The 14,392-nt window shown below is 39.6% G+C and overlaps 2 protein-coding genes across 2 annotated transcripts in view; both read left to right on the forward strand.

Moving 5' to 3' along the window:
- RNF128 (ring finger protein 128) overlaps positions 1-14,392 on the forward strand; it is a 111,908-nt gene that overhangs the window by 24,359 nt on the left and 73,157 nt on the right. The window lies entirely within an intron of this gene.
- LOC102468135 (peptidyl-prolyl cis-trans isomerase H) overlaps positions 12,702-14,392 on the forward strand; it is a 9,636-nt gene continuing 7,945 nt past the window's right edge. Inside the window, exon 1 of the mRNA XM_006162068.1 lies at positions 12,702-12,721. Within this exon, the coding sequence (XP_006162130.1) occupies positions 12,702-12,721 (20 nt within the window). The remainder of the gene's footprint in view (positions 12,722-14,392) is intronic.

Genomic DNA, 14,392 nt, shown 5'->3' on the forward strand with positions numbered 1-14,392 from the left:
CAACAGATAATTTTCCATTTTTGTGTCCCTTAAATGTTTTCCTTATTTCTTTTTCCCCTTGATGCTCTCCCTCTCACACATCACCATTTCCCACCCTCCTCCCACACTGTCTTTAGTATTTACGGTTGCTTTCCATGCCTTTATACCTTTCAATCTTTCCATTTCTGCCATAGAGTACAGACATTCAGTATATATTAAGTGGGGACATACAATGCATCTCTTTCATAGTCTGGCTTGCTTCACTTAGCAGTAAAGCAGCTGTAAAAAGCAATGAGACTGTGGCATTTGATAGAAAGTCTATGCAATTTTATCAAATGTATAGGCTCATGTGACCACCACCACAATCAAGATTCAGAACAATTTCGGGTCAGCAGGTGCCACGGAGGGTAAGGCATTGGATCTTGCATGGCAAACTGCACAGTTTGAGTCCCAGATCCGGTAGTTTGAAAATCATGCAAGGTGTGTGTGCATGTGTGCCCAGAATCCTGAGAAGAGAATAGAGGAGAAGAGATTGTGGTGTGACCATTCCCCTAGGGAATGATTTCTCACTTTCCTTCTCTCTCTGTCTCCAGTAACTTCATGCACCCTATAGCAAACAAACAAAAAAAGGTTCAAAAAAAAAAAAAAGGTTTCAGTGTGGTTTTAATTCACATTTCCCTAATTGCTAACAATGTTGAAAGTCTCTTTGTGTCCTTTTTTGCCTGATATATATTCTTGTTAGTGAAATGACTATTCATACTTTTAATAATGAGGGGAGGAAAGCTTTGAGTATCTTCAAGGTATAGTTCATTGCCTCCTTTAAATAGTCATTACTGTGTACTCACTTGGACAGGAAGCATTCTACTTCAGCTCAACAATCTACAATAATTGTCCACTACCTCAAGAACTGAGACCAATTTTTAAATATGTTATTCAAACTCAACGAAGTCCTAGCCTACCTCTTCTTTCTTTCTTCTTTTTTTCTTTTTATTTTATTTAATTTTTTTGAGAGGTTTTTGCTATAGGGCATGTGTGCTCGCCAGACAGACAGAGAGACAGAGAGATAGAAAGTGAGAAATCACCCCCCAGGGGTATGGCCACGCAGCAATCCCTTCTCCTCCATTCTCTTCTAGGGATCTTGGGCACGCACGCACACACGCCCAGCGTGAGTTTTAAGCCACCGGGTCCAGGACGCGAACCGCAGTCAACTACATAGGAGTCCAGCAACATAGCCATTACGCTAACTGCTGGTCCCTAGCTTACCTCTTCTTCAGAGTCTCCCACTATTCCTTCTCTTGTTCTGTAACCAAACTGGCTACTTTTCCTCAAATCTACTCAGCGTTTTCCTGACTCTAAGCTTTTGTTCCTGCTGTGTCCTTTACTGATATACCTTCCCTTGCCAATTCTGCTTATCAAAAATCCCTCAATGCCTTCCTCAGATATTACTTTCTCCACGAAACAGCCCCTAATTTCTTGAGTCAAAAGCAAACATTCCTTCTTCTATTCTAGCATAGGACTTTGTACTCTCTCACAGCACCCATTTCTCTGACCACTCTTTTGTTTAAATGTCATGCTGATGCAGTAACATGAATGAATCTCAAATGCATTTCAGTAAGTGAAAGAAGTCAGACATAAAAGGCTACATACTGAATGATTCCATTTATATGACATTTTGGAAAAGGCAAAAACTATAGGGTAGCGAAAGAAAACAGTTGAGTGGTTGCCAGGGGTTAAAAGTGGGAGGAAGGTTTGCCTATAAAAATCATAGCAAAAGGGAGTTCTGGGAATAATGAAACTGTTCTATATTTTGTTTGTGGTGATAGTTACACAACTGCATGTTTGTCAAAACTTAAAGAACACTACAAGTGTTTTTATACACTGAAAAGGGTGGATTTTATTTTATGTAAATTATACCTTAACCAAACAAGTTGAAAGAAATTCATACCGGCTAGGCAGCAAACTAAACAGCCTGCCCTTCAGTTCTTGCCATCCATTTTCTGGCATTTTGAATGTACTCTAATGTGCCAGGGTAAGATCTGGGGCTACAAAGAAGAAAGATATATTGTTCTTCCTCTCAGTGAACTGTCACTTATAAAGTAAATAGGTATGTAAGTAAATGAATGTAACATAGGTTGAAGGATGCTATAAAAAGTACATGTGTAAGATACAGTGGTGATATAAAGGAGGCAGAGGTCAGATAGACCTAGACTGTTCATGGCCTAGAATTCCAAGTTAAGAAAGTTGTATTTTATTCACTATACAATAAGAAGTGACATAATCATAGCTAGGTTTTAGAAGGTATAATCTGGTTGTAATATGAAGAATGATTTGGAGTGGGGAACAAAACTAAAGACAAGGTGAGCAACTAGAAGGCTACTTACAAGAGCATAAGAAAAATGTAGTGTAACATCTCTTTTCCATTAGTAGACAATTGAGATTGGATTATGTTTTAGATTACAGGTTGTATTGCTGATCATCTATAATGCATGTAGGCAAAAACAAAGAGAGGGCCCTCAAGACTTTTCTTGATACAATTTAGCCCCAGCAGACTGATATCTTTAATGGACAGACTTCACTGCAGTCATCTTTTTATCTTCCCCAGAAACCATTATAGGACTTTATGATACTCTTTTTAAAATGTTTATTATTCTAATGAATAAATTAGAGAATGGATGATTTTTTTAAAAAAATCACTGAAACACCAAAATATGAAACTAAAATTCCTATACAACCAAAGATAGTTGTTGCTTACAATTTCATACATCAGTCGAGAGAGTCAAAGTTGGTAATGTGTTTTATTTCTAAAGTCGTATACCAACTGAGGTAATCAGAGGGTTGCTCTAACACATTTTCCCCAGCAATATTGTTTTACTGAAAGTCTGTTTATTCTTTGCTTGTTCACTGCCACCTAGTACAACTTGGAGTCACTGAAAATTGAAAATTCTGTTGGAAAGAAAGCTGGACAACAGCAGGTAGTATAAATATACTCTACAGGGGACCAGATAGTGGTGCAGCAGGAAAATACGACTCTCTGTGATCTAGTCCAACATGAGAAGGTTCCAGGTTCAAGTTCAGAGACTTCCCTGAGTATGCACATGCCTGTGAAATGGGGCTGGTTGAGGCTGGAAGGTGGATTATGGTGTCAAGATCCTTTTTGCAGCTTGTAGCTCTGTATCTCTGTCTCTCTCACTCATGAAAAAAAAAAATTAATAAAAATAAAACATAAATCTACTCTTCAGTATACTAGTCTTAAACAACTGACTATTGCCTCTGGCTTGGAACTGGAAAACCTCCACCTAAAATGCTGTGTGTTGGGCATACCAGAAGCACTGATCTAAATCAGACTGCTTCCTGAAATGTGTTGTGCTGAAAAGTTTTCATCCTGTCTTGAATCCAACCAGACAGAAGGCCCAAAAGCAAGCAGGATGCGGTACCATAGCCACTATATCAGGCCCAAATATGTGCTCTCATAGGTTCTCTAAACACCTCAATCATCACCTAAGAAAAACGAAGATGTTTAACGAATTGGTGGGATCATTGAAGGTAAACTAGATAATTCTCTTCTTCAAACAAACAAGAGCTTCAGGCTTTCCATTTCTCCCTCCTTTCTTTCCTCCCACAAAAAGCAAACATTGCTGAACTACTTCAGTGCCTCTGGGGCACTGAAGAAAGGTTTTCTGGGGCTCTGTAGTTGATGACATCCAGAATATTAAGCAGTCACTGACTTCCATGTCTGAAGTAGTTTGCCATGAACAACCTGAAGTATTTTGATGCTATCTGCACCCAAATTTATGCAGAGACAGCTTGGGAGAAGTGCTCCTATCCATCTATAATTGGAAGACTCAGTTAAGGGGAAGGGACTTTGTGGATGCCAGGGTGTACTATGACTCAACAAATCTTGGCATTTTTTTCTAGTTGATGTTTCCATTAATATTTTTCCCCCGTTAAGTGATTATGTTTAATACTACATAATTTTTAATGAAGTCAAAACCAAAATAACTTTTATAAAATAACTTTTTTTGTTTTTGGAGAGTTTTTTTGCTATAGGGTGTATGTGCTCGCCAGACAGACAGAGAGAGACAGAGAGACAGAAAGCGAGAAATCACCCCCCAGGGGGGATGGCTACGCTGCGATCCCTTCTCCTCCATTCTCCTCTCGGGATCTTGGGCACACACGCACACGCGCCCGGCGTGAGTTTAAGTCACCGGGTCCAGGACTCGAACTGCCGTCGACTACGTGGGAGTCCAGCGACATAGCCATTACGCTAACTGCTGGTCCCTATAAAATAACTTTTTAAGACTGTGTTTGCCCCTTGCCCAGTTCTTGATACTAACATAATCCTAACACTTATCTAATTGTAATGTGACAGAACTTAATTACTGTGTAAATCATGAATGGCAAGCCAGACGATTTCAGTTATCTGAACCATGTGCTAGCACCTGGCCAGATACTTGTTTACTCCCAGTTATTGATCACTTTTGAGTCCTGGGCAGCTGCAGCTAATCCTAATGCATATAGTTGGCAGCTGTGAATTTTTGACTTTGCCCCTTGGAATACAAAGACTGCCTTTACCCATACTCATGTAGACTTTAAACTTCTAAAGGACAAGTCTTGGCCTCAATAGGTGATTGTGGTCATGCACTACCATAGAAGGATATTTACCCTTAAATTACTTTTTCAGAAGCCCTAGCTTTATTAGGAATTATCAAATTAGGTTCTCATTGAAAAAGAATCCCATTCTGTCTGTAGGTTTAAAAAAAATAACTCCTCATGTGCATTTTTAAGAACTTAACTTCTCAGAACTAGCAAATGGTGTAGTGGTTAAAGTACTGGACTCCCACATGACCAATTGAGGTTTGTGTCCTAGACCTGGCAGTTTGCTTTCTCACTTTCTCTCTTTATCTCTCGGGTGAATTAAAATAATAACAAAAATTAATGCTGTTAAAACTAAATAAATAATTACTAAAAACCCTTAACTTCTCCCTAATTTATGAAAGTGATCCTATCTATGCCTGCCAGGTCCACTTCCTTCCACAGTTCTTCTACCATTTGTCCTAGGTAATGGCAACATCATAGATATTTATTTTAGATATACCATCTGCTTTGTCAGGCTTTAATCTAATGGAATATTAAATGGTTCAAAATATGTCTGTCTGATATTTTATTATTAGTATCACCAGTTTATGATTGAGAAAGAAGAAATAGAGACTTCCTCATTTTCACATGACCAGTCAAGAGCAAAGATAAAAATAAAAACAGAAACCGGAATAGGGGAATTCTGTGGATCTGGTCTGTGGAGTGGTGTGTTGTATTTAATGAATGGATTAGAAATAAACTGAAAAGATTTGTTCATATACATAGGGCACCATTCATTAAGAACATCTTCCTCTCCCATTTTTCCTAAGTAATTGTTTTTCTTTCTTTGAATAGCATATACATTAATCCTCTTGTGGTCACAGATTTAATACTTTTTGAATTTTTGATTTAATACTTTGGGAATTTTTGTCATACTGAAAACCTAGAAAGGAAAGATAGAAAACTGCATGAGATCATATGAGTTTCCCAAATAGGTAGCTACCACAGTGGAGGATGAAGACCACTCATCTTCATAATTCCTTTTGGCACCTCCTCTGCTCAACTCCCCTCGCCAGGTCTTTTCTGCTCCAACACCTTGGATACTTCCCATTCTTAATGCTTCTTCAGCTACCTGTGATACTCTCTGTCACCTCCTTAAACTCAAAAGAGTTCATCTGATCCCCCATTGCCAATCAAGTAGATGTACATCAGCTCGTTTTCTGCAATGTATGACCTTCACCAATGCAATTCTTTCCTGTGCCAGATTTCATCAGTGAGCATAACACACACCTTTTGCATACACTCCTCTCCATGCATTTTTGTGTACAAGGATGCACAACTGAATATGTAAACATTTATAAATGATTGTGAAGCACTTGACTAGATGTACTTTCATAATCTGTTATCTAGTATTTCTTGGACTGCTCAGCAGAACATCGGGGAACTCCAACAAGAGGGTTCTTAATATGCTAAAATGTGTTGTTAGATGTGGCCAAAAATTCCTATCCTTCACACTCATAATAATATTCTCCCTATCGGTATGTGAAGAGGTAGTACAGTGGAGTGAAAATGATGTGGAGTTTGGAGTCATATATACTGTGTGAATTCCAACTCTGCCATTTGACTAGTTCTGTGAATTTTAGCAAGATATTTCACCTTTCTAAGCCTCATTTTCCTCACTTGAAAAGTGGAAATTTTAATAGGATACTATTACCTTCTGTGAGAATCAAATGATATATATAATACCTGTGAATCATCTGGCGCACAGTAAATTCTCAATAAATATATTTCCTTCCTAATTCCATTTTGGAAGGTAATGTTGCATAATGTAAAAAGTGGTATAACAGGAAGAGTGTTATTTTGTACTCAAATTCGGGGTCTAATTCCAGTTCTGGCATTTGATTACTGCTATAGTTTGAATGTATTCCCCTGATTTTATTTGTTGGAAACTTAATCCCCAGATTCATTCTTGGTGATATTTGCAGGTGGGGCCTTTGAAAGATCATTAGAATTGGATAAAGTAATCAAGTGGACTCCCCCATGACAGGAGTGGTGACTTTATAAGAACAGAGAGACCTAAGCTTACATGCTTACTCTGTCTTATATGCTCATTTCCACTCTTTCACTTCTTCATGTGATGATCCTTACCAGATGCCGACGCCATGCTCTTAGACTTCCTAGCCTCCAGAACTGTTAAACCAAATAAATGTCTATTATTTATAAATTACCCAGTCTATAGTATTCTGTTACAACAACACAAAATGGACAGTTAACATTGGTGCCCTTAACAAGTTACTTAACCTGAACCTCAGTTTCTTCTTCTGTAAGATACAGCATATAATGTCTATACATACAAAGTACCTTGTCCATAGTAGACTTTTTTAAAAATTTATTTGCTAGCCAGCATGTACATTTGCCAGAGAGGGGAGAGAGAGAGAAAGAAAATGAGAAAGCATCCCTCATGGGAATGATCATGCCACAATTCCTTCTCTATCTCCTTGCTTTCAGAACTTGGGGAATGCATGCACATGCACCCAGCATGTTTCTCAAGCCACTGGGTCCAGGATGTTAACCACATATTCAGTCATATATGATCCAGCTGCCTTAACCACCACACCACAGACGGGTTTAGTAGACTCTTAATGGTAGCTATTCATGTTAACGGATATGAGAAAATTTTCCTTAGTTTCAGATATAGTATACTTATTGTAATTATGAAATTGTGTCCATTGTGAAATTCTGTCCTATCTTTGGGTACATGAAAACTTTGTTTTAAAATATCCCACTTTCTGGGACCAGCAGATGGTGTAATGGTTATGTTGCTGGACTCCCACGTAGTCAACTGCAGTTCAAGTCCCACATCCAACAGCTTAAAACTCATGCCAGATTTGTGTGTGTACATGCCCAAAATTCTGTGAGGAGAATGGAGAAGAATTATGGTGTGGCCATCCACCCTGGGGGGTGATTTCTTACTTTCTGTCGCTCTGTCTCTTCAGTGAACACATGTACCCTATAGCAAAAAATCTCTTGAAGAAAAAAAATCCCATTTTCCAATGACTTTATACCAACTTGAGTTGACTGAAATTTATTTACATTTCAAATGATGCTATCCTATTTGGAGGGCCAGTCCCATAGCCTAATGGTTAGGGGATCCAGATCCCAGATGGCCAAATGTGCTTCAAATCCTGGCTATGGCAGCTTGAGGCACATGTGTTGCATGGCAAAAGTCTTGATGGGATGGATAAATGGAGAAGAGGAGACTTAAACATTGCCACACTCCATTGGAGGATGCTTCCTCCTCCTCTTCTCTCTCTCTCTGGAGAACAGAGGTTCCCTCTAGCAATAAAAAATATATTTATTTGGAAGATGCCATGGCATCATGCTTTTGACTTTTTTGGTGTGTGTGTGTGTGTGTGTGTGTGTGTGTGTGTGTGTGTTTGGCTACTCCCTCTTTCCACACACACCTACTCCCATTTTCTTCTTGCTACCCATGGAGCAGCTGTCTAAAGTGGAGATTTGTTGCCATCCCTTCTCTACATATTCTCCACACCTATGTTATTAAGCTGTGTAGCCAAAGCATCACTTAGATGCCAGGGCACTAATTGTCCCAGGCTATGCTTTGGCATTTATTTAATGGTAAAAAGTCAGATATGATGTCTCACTTGTTGCAGATATATGAAAGGTCGAACACTGCCGCCCATCTCTATGCCACTACAGAAACTCAGTGTCATCGGGAACTTAATCTGCCACAAAGGTGCCCTGCTGTTGCTCCTGCAGGATGCTGCTTTGCTTTTCAGTTCATCATTAGATAGTGCACTGCTCGGGACAGCTTTCAGTTCAGTATTGCTGATACAAATATTTGGCAGAGTTAGCCTTTGTGGTAGGATTTGAGGAATTCAAAAAGGCTCCTGGCCCAAATATATCTCCCTCAATGGTCACAGTGTCTGAAATATATACAAGAACCATTTCATTTCAACTTTCTCTTTTTGGTTGGTATAAAGCAATGTTAAAATGTGAACACCACTCTACAGAGGAAAGACAGGGATTATCAACTGTTACTATTTTTTAAAGAATTATTTATTTTATTTCTTCTTCTTCAGTTTGACCAGGGAAAGACACACAGAGAGAGAGAGGGAGAAAGTGAGAAAGCAAGCTGCCGAATCCAAGACTCAAACCATAAGTCAGCCGTGTGGGAGTCCAGTGCTTTAACCACCCGCCACCTGCCAGCCCCCAATTAGCTATTACTATTACAATACTAAGAATCAGAACTACTACAGTGGAATCCTGCTTCTGTTTCTAGCTATATGAGCTTAGGCAGTTTGCTCATTCTCTCTGAGCCAATTTCCCCTCCTGTAAAAATGCGGTTAACAATAGATGGCTGTGAGGGTTAAATGTGATAATGCATGTAAAGCATATAGCAAATGCTCAATGAATGGTAGCTGTTATTAGCCTTAGGGAGAGTGGGACCCTGAAGGCATATATTTAGAACAAGTAAATTTGCTTTGTAAGGAACCAGGTGAGATCTGGTAGAGGGATACTGCTCAGAGCAAAGGCCCCGGTGGAATGGAGATATATGACTAGGGAGTGGCATGGACACTCCAGGAACCTCACTTGTTAGAGGGCTATGGAGGAAGAGGAAGGATTGAAACACAAACTACAAGTACACTTACATGAACTTTATAACAAGAAAAGTGTACTCTTACTCAGGATGTGATGCTTTGTGAGATAGTGACCTCTGACACCGGGTGTGTCCAAGAAGAGCCTGGCTGCTGGCTATCTGCTGGAAAGACTATGGCCTACCCTAGGGCTTCTCATACTTTTATCTATGCACATATTATCTCAGTATTTTGTAAAAATGTTGGTTCTGATTAAATAGGTCTCTGGTAGGGCCTGTAATTCTGTATTTCTAACCAACTCCCCAATAATGCTGATGCTCCTGATCAACAGGCCTCACTCTAGGTAGCAAAGCTCTGTTGCAGTTTGAAAATAGCTCAGAGTGAGACAGAGGGACATGATTGGGGAAAATCAGTGAGTTACCCAGTTAACATCTCCAGAGTGGAAAGACTTTGATGCAGTCATGATCTACAATTTCGTTCTTAGCTTTGTAAGCTTTGAAATGTGATTGGTAGTATAACTGGTGACTGGGCTCCTGGGGACTGACTCACACTTAACCAAATTCACAAGAGGCCAATATATAAGCCAGAATACCAATTGATTAATTTATAATGAGAAGTATAACTTCCAAGTAGACCAGATACTAGTGTTTGCTGATCAGTGCATTATCTCCCTGTAGGCATATTTACATGAGTAGCTAAATGATAATAAGAAGGTTGCTTAGTGAGGATGGACTCAGAGCAAGGGGAGTTTGTAGAACGATTTTAATGGTTCATGTTATTAAGCTATGATAGTCTGATATCTCCATTTCACAATTGGCTAGACCTATGGATTAGTTCTGGGGATGTGAACCTCCTCAGTAGTCTCTCTGCCACCAGTCTTGACCTCATAGAATCCAGGTGATCTGTTTGATCCCAGATCTGATAATATCATTCATTTGCTCCACTGACTTTAGTAAAATGTCACAATTTAAAAATTACTATTATAAAACATTTAAAATATACAGAAAAGTTGGAAAAATAGTGCAATGAGCACTCATATACCTACCATCTAGATTAAACAATTGCTATCATTTCACCGTATTTGCTTTATGTATGGTTGTGTACATGCATATTCACTTCATACTTCTTAAACATAGTTTGCCAGTGTTTTGGCACTGTCTACTTGACTAGCTTCCCTTCACTTGCTTTGCAGTTTATTTCTCTGCCACACCTAACAACTGAATGATAGCTCCCTTAATATTCTCTGGTGTTGTCATATATTATTGCCTATGCCTTAATATCCTTACTTTCTTTGCTTGAGTAACACTACTTGTTCTTAAAGACTCACCCACATTGGGGGGAGGGGGCTGGCAGGTGGTACGGTGGTTAAGGTCGCTGGACTCTCACATGGCCAACCACAGTTCAAGTCCTGGACCTGGTGGCTTGATTTCTTACTTTCTCTCTCCCTCTCTCTCTCTCTCTCTCTCTCTCTTTCACTCTGTCCCTCTCCAGTCAAATTAAAAAGTAAATAAATAAAGTTAAATAAAATGATTCTTAAAAAAAAACTCAGCCACATCATGTTGCCATAACACCCTATGATTTTCTCAATCATAACATTTATTACATTGTACTGTTATTGTCACTTTACCTCTCAATCTCACTAGATTGTGAGGTCAATGTCGGCAGGAACTGTATCTTTTATCTCTAAATACCCCTGCCTCTCCAGTGCCTTGCACTTAGTAGGTGTTCGTTAATCAGAGAATCCTATTACATAGCTCTACCTGTTTACAAAATAGGCACCTCAAAATCAACATGTCTAAAGTGAAGCCATCTCTTTACCCACTCTACACATTTGAAATCTCCTATATTCCCTGATTGAATGCCTTCCAGTCTTTCCAGCCAAAAACCTCAGAGCAATCCCTAGTTCATCCCTCTTTTTCATCACCCCAAACCAAGTCTTACTGATTTTACCTCCAAAGTGTATTCCCATTCTGTCCATTTCTCTTCATTTCTAGCCTCTGTCTAGCCCGAGTTACCTTCATTTCTTACCTGAAGCATTGCCAACCATCTTCTATATGGGCTCCCTGTTGCTACACTTCTCCCCTCTGATCTATTAGCATAGAGAAGCTGTAATGGTCTCTAAAACTCAGATTTGATTATATTACATCCTGCTTAAACCCCGATTATATTTATTCCTTATTTTTTTTTATAAAATCCAAATTTCCTAGTAATACATAAAGAACTCTTGGGACTAGCAGATGGTTATGGTTATGTCACTAGACTCCTACGTAGTGGGCCGCAATTCGAGTCCAGGACCCAGCGACTTAAAATTCACACTGGGCATGTGTGTGTGCATGCCCAAAATCCCAAAAGGAGACTGGAGGAGAAGGGATTGCAGCATGGCCATCCTTCCCCCCCCCACCCCCCGCTTTCTGTCTCTCTCTCTCTGTCTCTCCGATGAGCACATGTGCCCTAAAGCAAAATTCTCTCTCTAAAAAAGAAAAAAGAATAAAGAACTCTCAAGAACTGATCCCTATGTACCTTTCCAACTTTATCTCTTACCACCCTCCCTCCTATACCGTAGGTTCCAACCATTTTGCACTTAACAGGACCTGTAGTAATTGCAGATTCCGACATTTTCTGTCTCATGTCTCTGTGCCTTTCTCTGTGTTGTTCTTTGCCTAAAAAGGCTAACCCTTTCAAATATAGAAAAAGTGTATCCTCCTCTGGGAAGCTTTCCCTTACTTCCCAGTCTGGGTTAGATGACTGTTCTCTATTATTCACGACTACCCTATGTATACCTCTGTCATGTTCTTAACTTATATACATATATCACTCTATGCTGCAATGATCGTTTTACTTGTATTTCTCATCAAAGATAATTTATGCACTTTTTGGGACCAGCACTTAGCATAATGACTATGTCATTGAACTTCCATGTAGTCAACTGCGGTTCAAGTCCTGGACCCGGTGGCTTAAACTCATGCAGTGTGTGTGTGTGTGTGTGTGTGTGTGTGTGTGTGTCCAAGATACCCAGAGGAGAATGGAAGAGAAGGGATTGTGGTGTGGTCATCCCCCCAGGGGGTGATTTCTCGTTTTCTGTCTTTCTGTCTCTCCCTCTCTGGCGAGTGCACGTGCCCTGTAGCAAAAACTCTCAAAAAAAAAAAAAAAAGAAAGATAATTTATGTACTTTTTGAGAGCAGAGTTGATGTCTTATTTTATTTTGTACCCAAATGTTCAGCCTGTGATATATAGTAGATGTGCAATAAATATTTGTTTATAAAATAATGAGTGGATAAATATGTCTCTCTAAACTTCATTTTGTAGATGCCTTATAAAATATCTTGTTTCTTCAAAGTATAATATAGTCAATTTTCATTCTAGTACTATAGATTGATTGAACTGTGAGTGTTCTTCACCAACAAATTCAATTTCTGGAATTGTACCATTTCTTAGAGATAGTTGGTCCTACCCATTTCTTTTCCCCTAGGTAATTTTTATGTCAGAGATTAACATCATCGGTGTTAGGGTATACCATGCAATAGGCTCCATATGTCCCCGAGACCTCTAAAGTTCCTTTCCATACCTAGAGTCCATGTTACACAAAATTGACTGTTTATATTTTAGGTGTTGTTTTGTATATGGTGTTAATTTTCCTCTAGCTTTTTCTCAAACCAAAATAATGTCAATTGCAAAATTGTCCCATGCTTAATCTTTGGAAGTAATATTAAATAACTGTTGTGTCAGGGATCAAAGGGAGTGATGATCAAGAATTTAATGTATGTTGGGCTGGAAAAAGTAGATCATATTTCTTTGAACTGAAAAGTGGCTAAGCCTAAACATCTTGAACAGCCAGAACATCATATTCTCTGATTATTACCTCAAAGTAAAAACTTTAAGACTATTTTAGAATTATTCTGTTCATGAGCCTGCTTAATAATAGTATTTAACATATAATTTTCCCACTCTGCTATGCACTGTATTATTTTTTAGAATTATTTATTTGATTCTATTATTATTTTAAAATTTGCTATAGGGCATGTATGATCACTAAAGAGAGACACAGAAAGAGAGAGCAAGAGAGAAAACGAGCCACCAGGTCTGGGACTTGAACCACAGTCGGCCACGTGGGAGTCCAGCATCTTAACCACTGGTGGCCCAACACTGTACTGTTTCACAGGCTTGAACTCTAATTAGCTGAACAACTCTGTGAGGTGTGTACTATTATTATCCCTATTTTAGAGGTGATGAGGAAACTGAGGCACAGAGAAATAAGTTTCTCAAGGTTCAAAGTTATCCACAGTTTCAGACAACAGGTGTTCTAATTCCATTTAGTTCAATGCACATATTTTGAGCGCCCAGTAAATGTAACACTTGTTAGGATGGACACACACTGTACACTGAAGTAAGGACAAATCATAATGCCATGAACGACTCGCCTAGGTAGGTCAGCCTTCTTTCAGTTAGTGAAAGCAGGGAAAGATGTAGTTAAGGTCACGAATGGCATAGGAATATCCATTTTGTGTAAACCAGATCTTTGGAAGGTGAAGAAAAAACTTTTGGTTTGGAAGTGTGTGAAAATGGTAACTTTTTTTTAAGGGTTAAGGTTACTTTTACAAAGGGCGTCTGATACATATTTAGCATTGGGTGAAGGTAAGAAACACACACACACACACACACACACACACACACACACGGGTGACACTTGTTAGGAACAGGAAAGCAGAAAGGTGTCATTTGGAGCCAGCAAAAAGAGGTAACAAACAACACGCTTTTTGTTGCCGCCCGGTAGAAAATCAGTAAAAAGGCTGCTCCCAGCACCACCCACGTACCCCAGATCTCTGGACTACAACTCAACCCCTCTGATCTGCGCTTTTTTGAAGTACTTTCACATTCTGGCGCTGCAAGTCTGAAGCGCCCTTTGGACAAATGTTAGGAGGGAATTGCGTGTTCTTGCGATTCCTAGCGGACTCGAATACTACCGAAAAGCTTTTATGTTCGCGGACTTTATAGCTCCTCGTCCATTATATTTTTCATAAATCGCAGAGACACACCTGGTGACACAGCCTCTAACACGGTCCCATCCTGCTACCCTTTTAAGAGGCGGATCCCGCAGTGTCCTTCCCCCTCTACCCCCAGCCGGCTGGGCGGAGCTTCACGCTAAACCCCCAGAGCCCGGCGCGGCCGCAGCAGTAGCGAAGCGGACTGGAGCTTTCGGGAGCTGCGTCTGCGGCCAACTCTCT

This window comes from Tupaia chinensis, unplaced genomic scaffold (assembly GCF_000334495.1).
Source record: "Tupaia chinensis unplaced genomic scaffold, TupChi_1.0 Scaffold139696_1, whole genome shotgun sequence".
Taxonomy (NCBI): domain Eukaryota; kingdom Metazoa; phylum Chordata; class Mammalia; order Scandentia; family Tupaiidae; genus Tupaia; species Tupaia belangeri.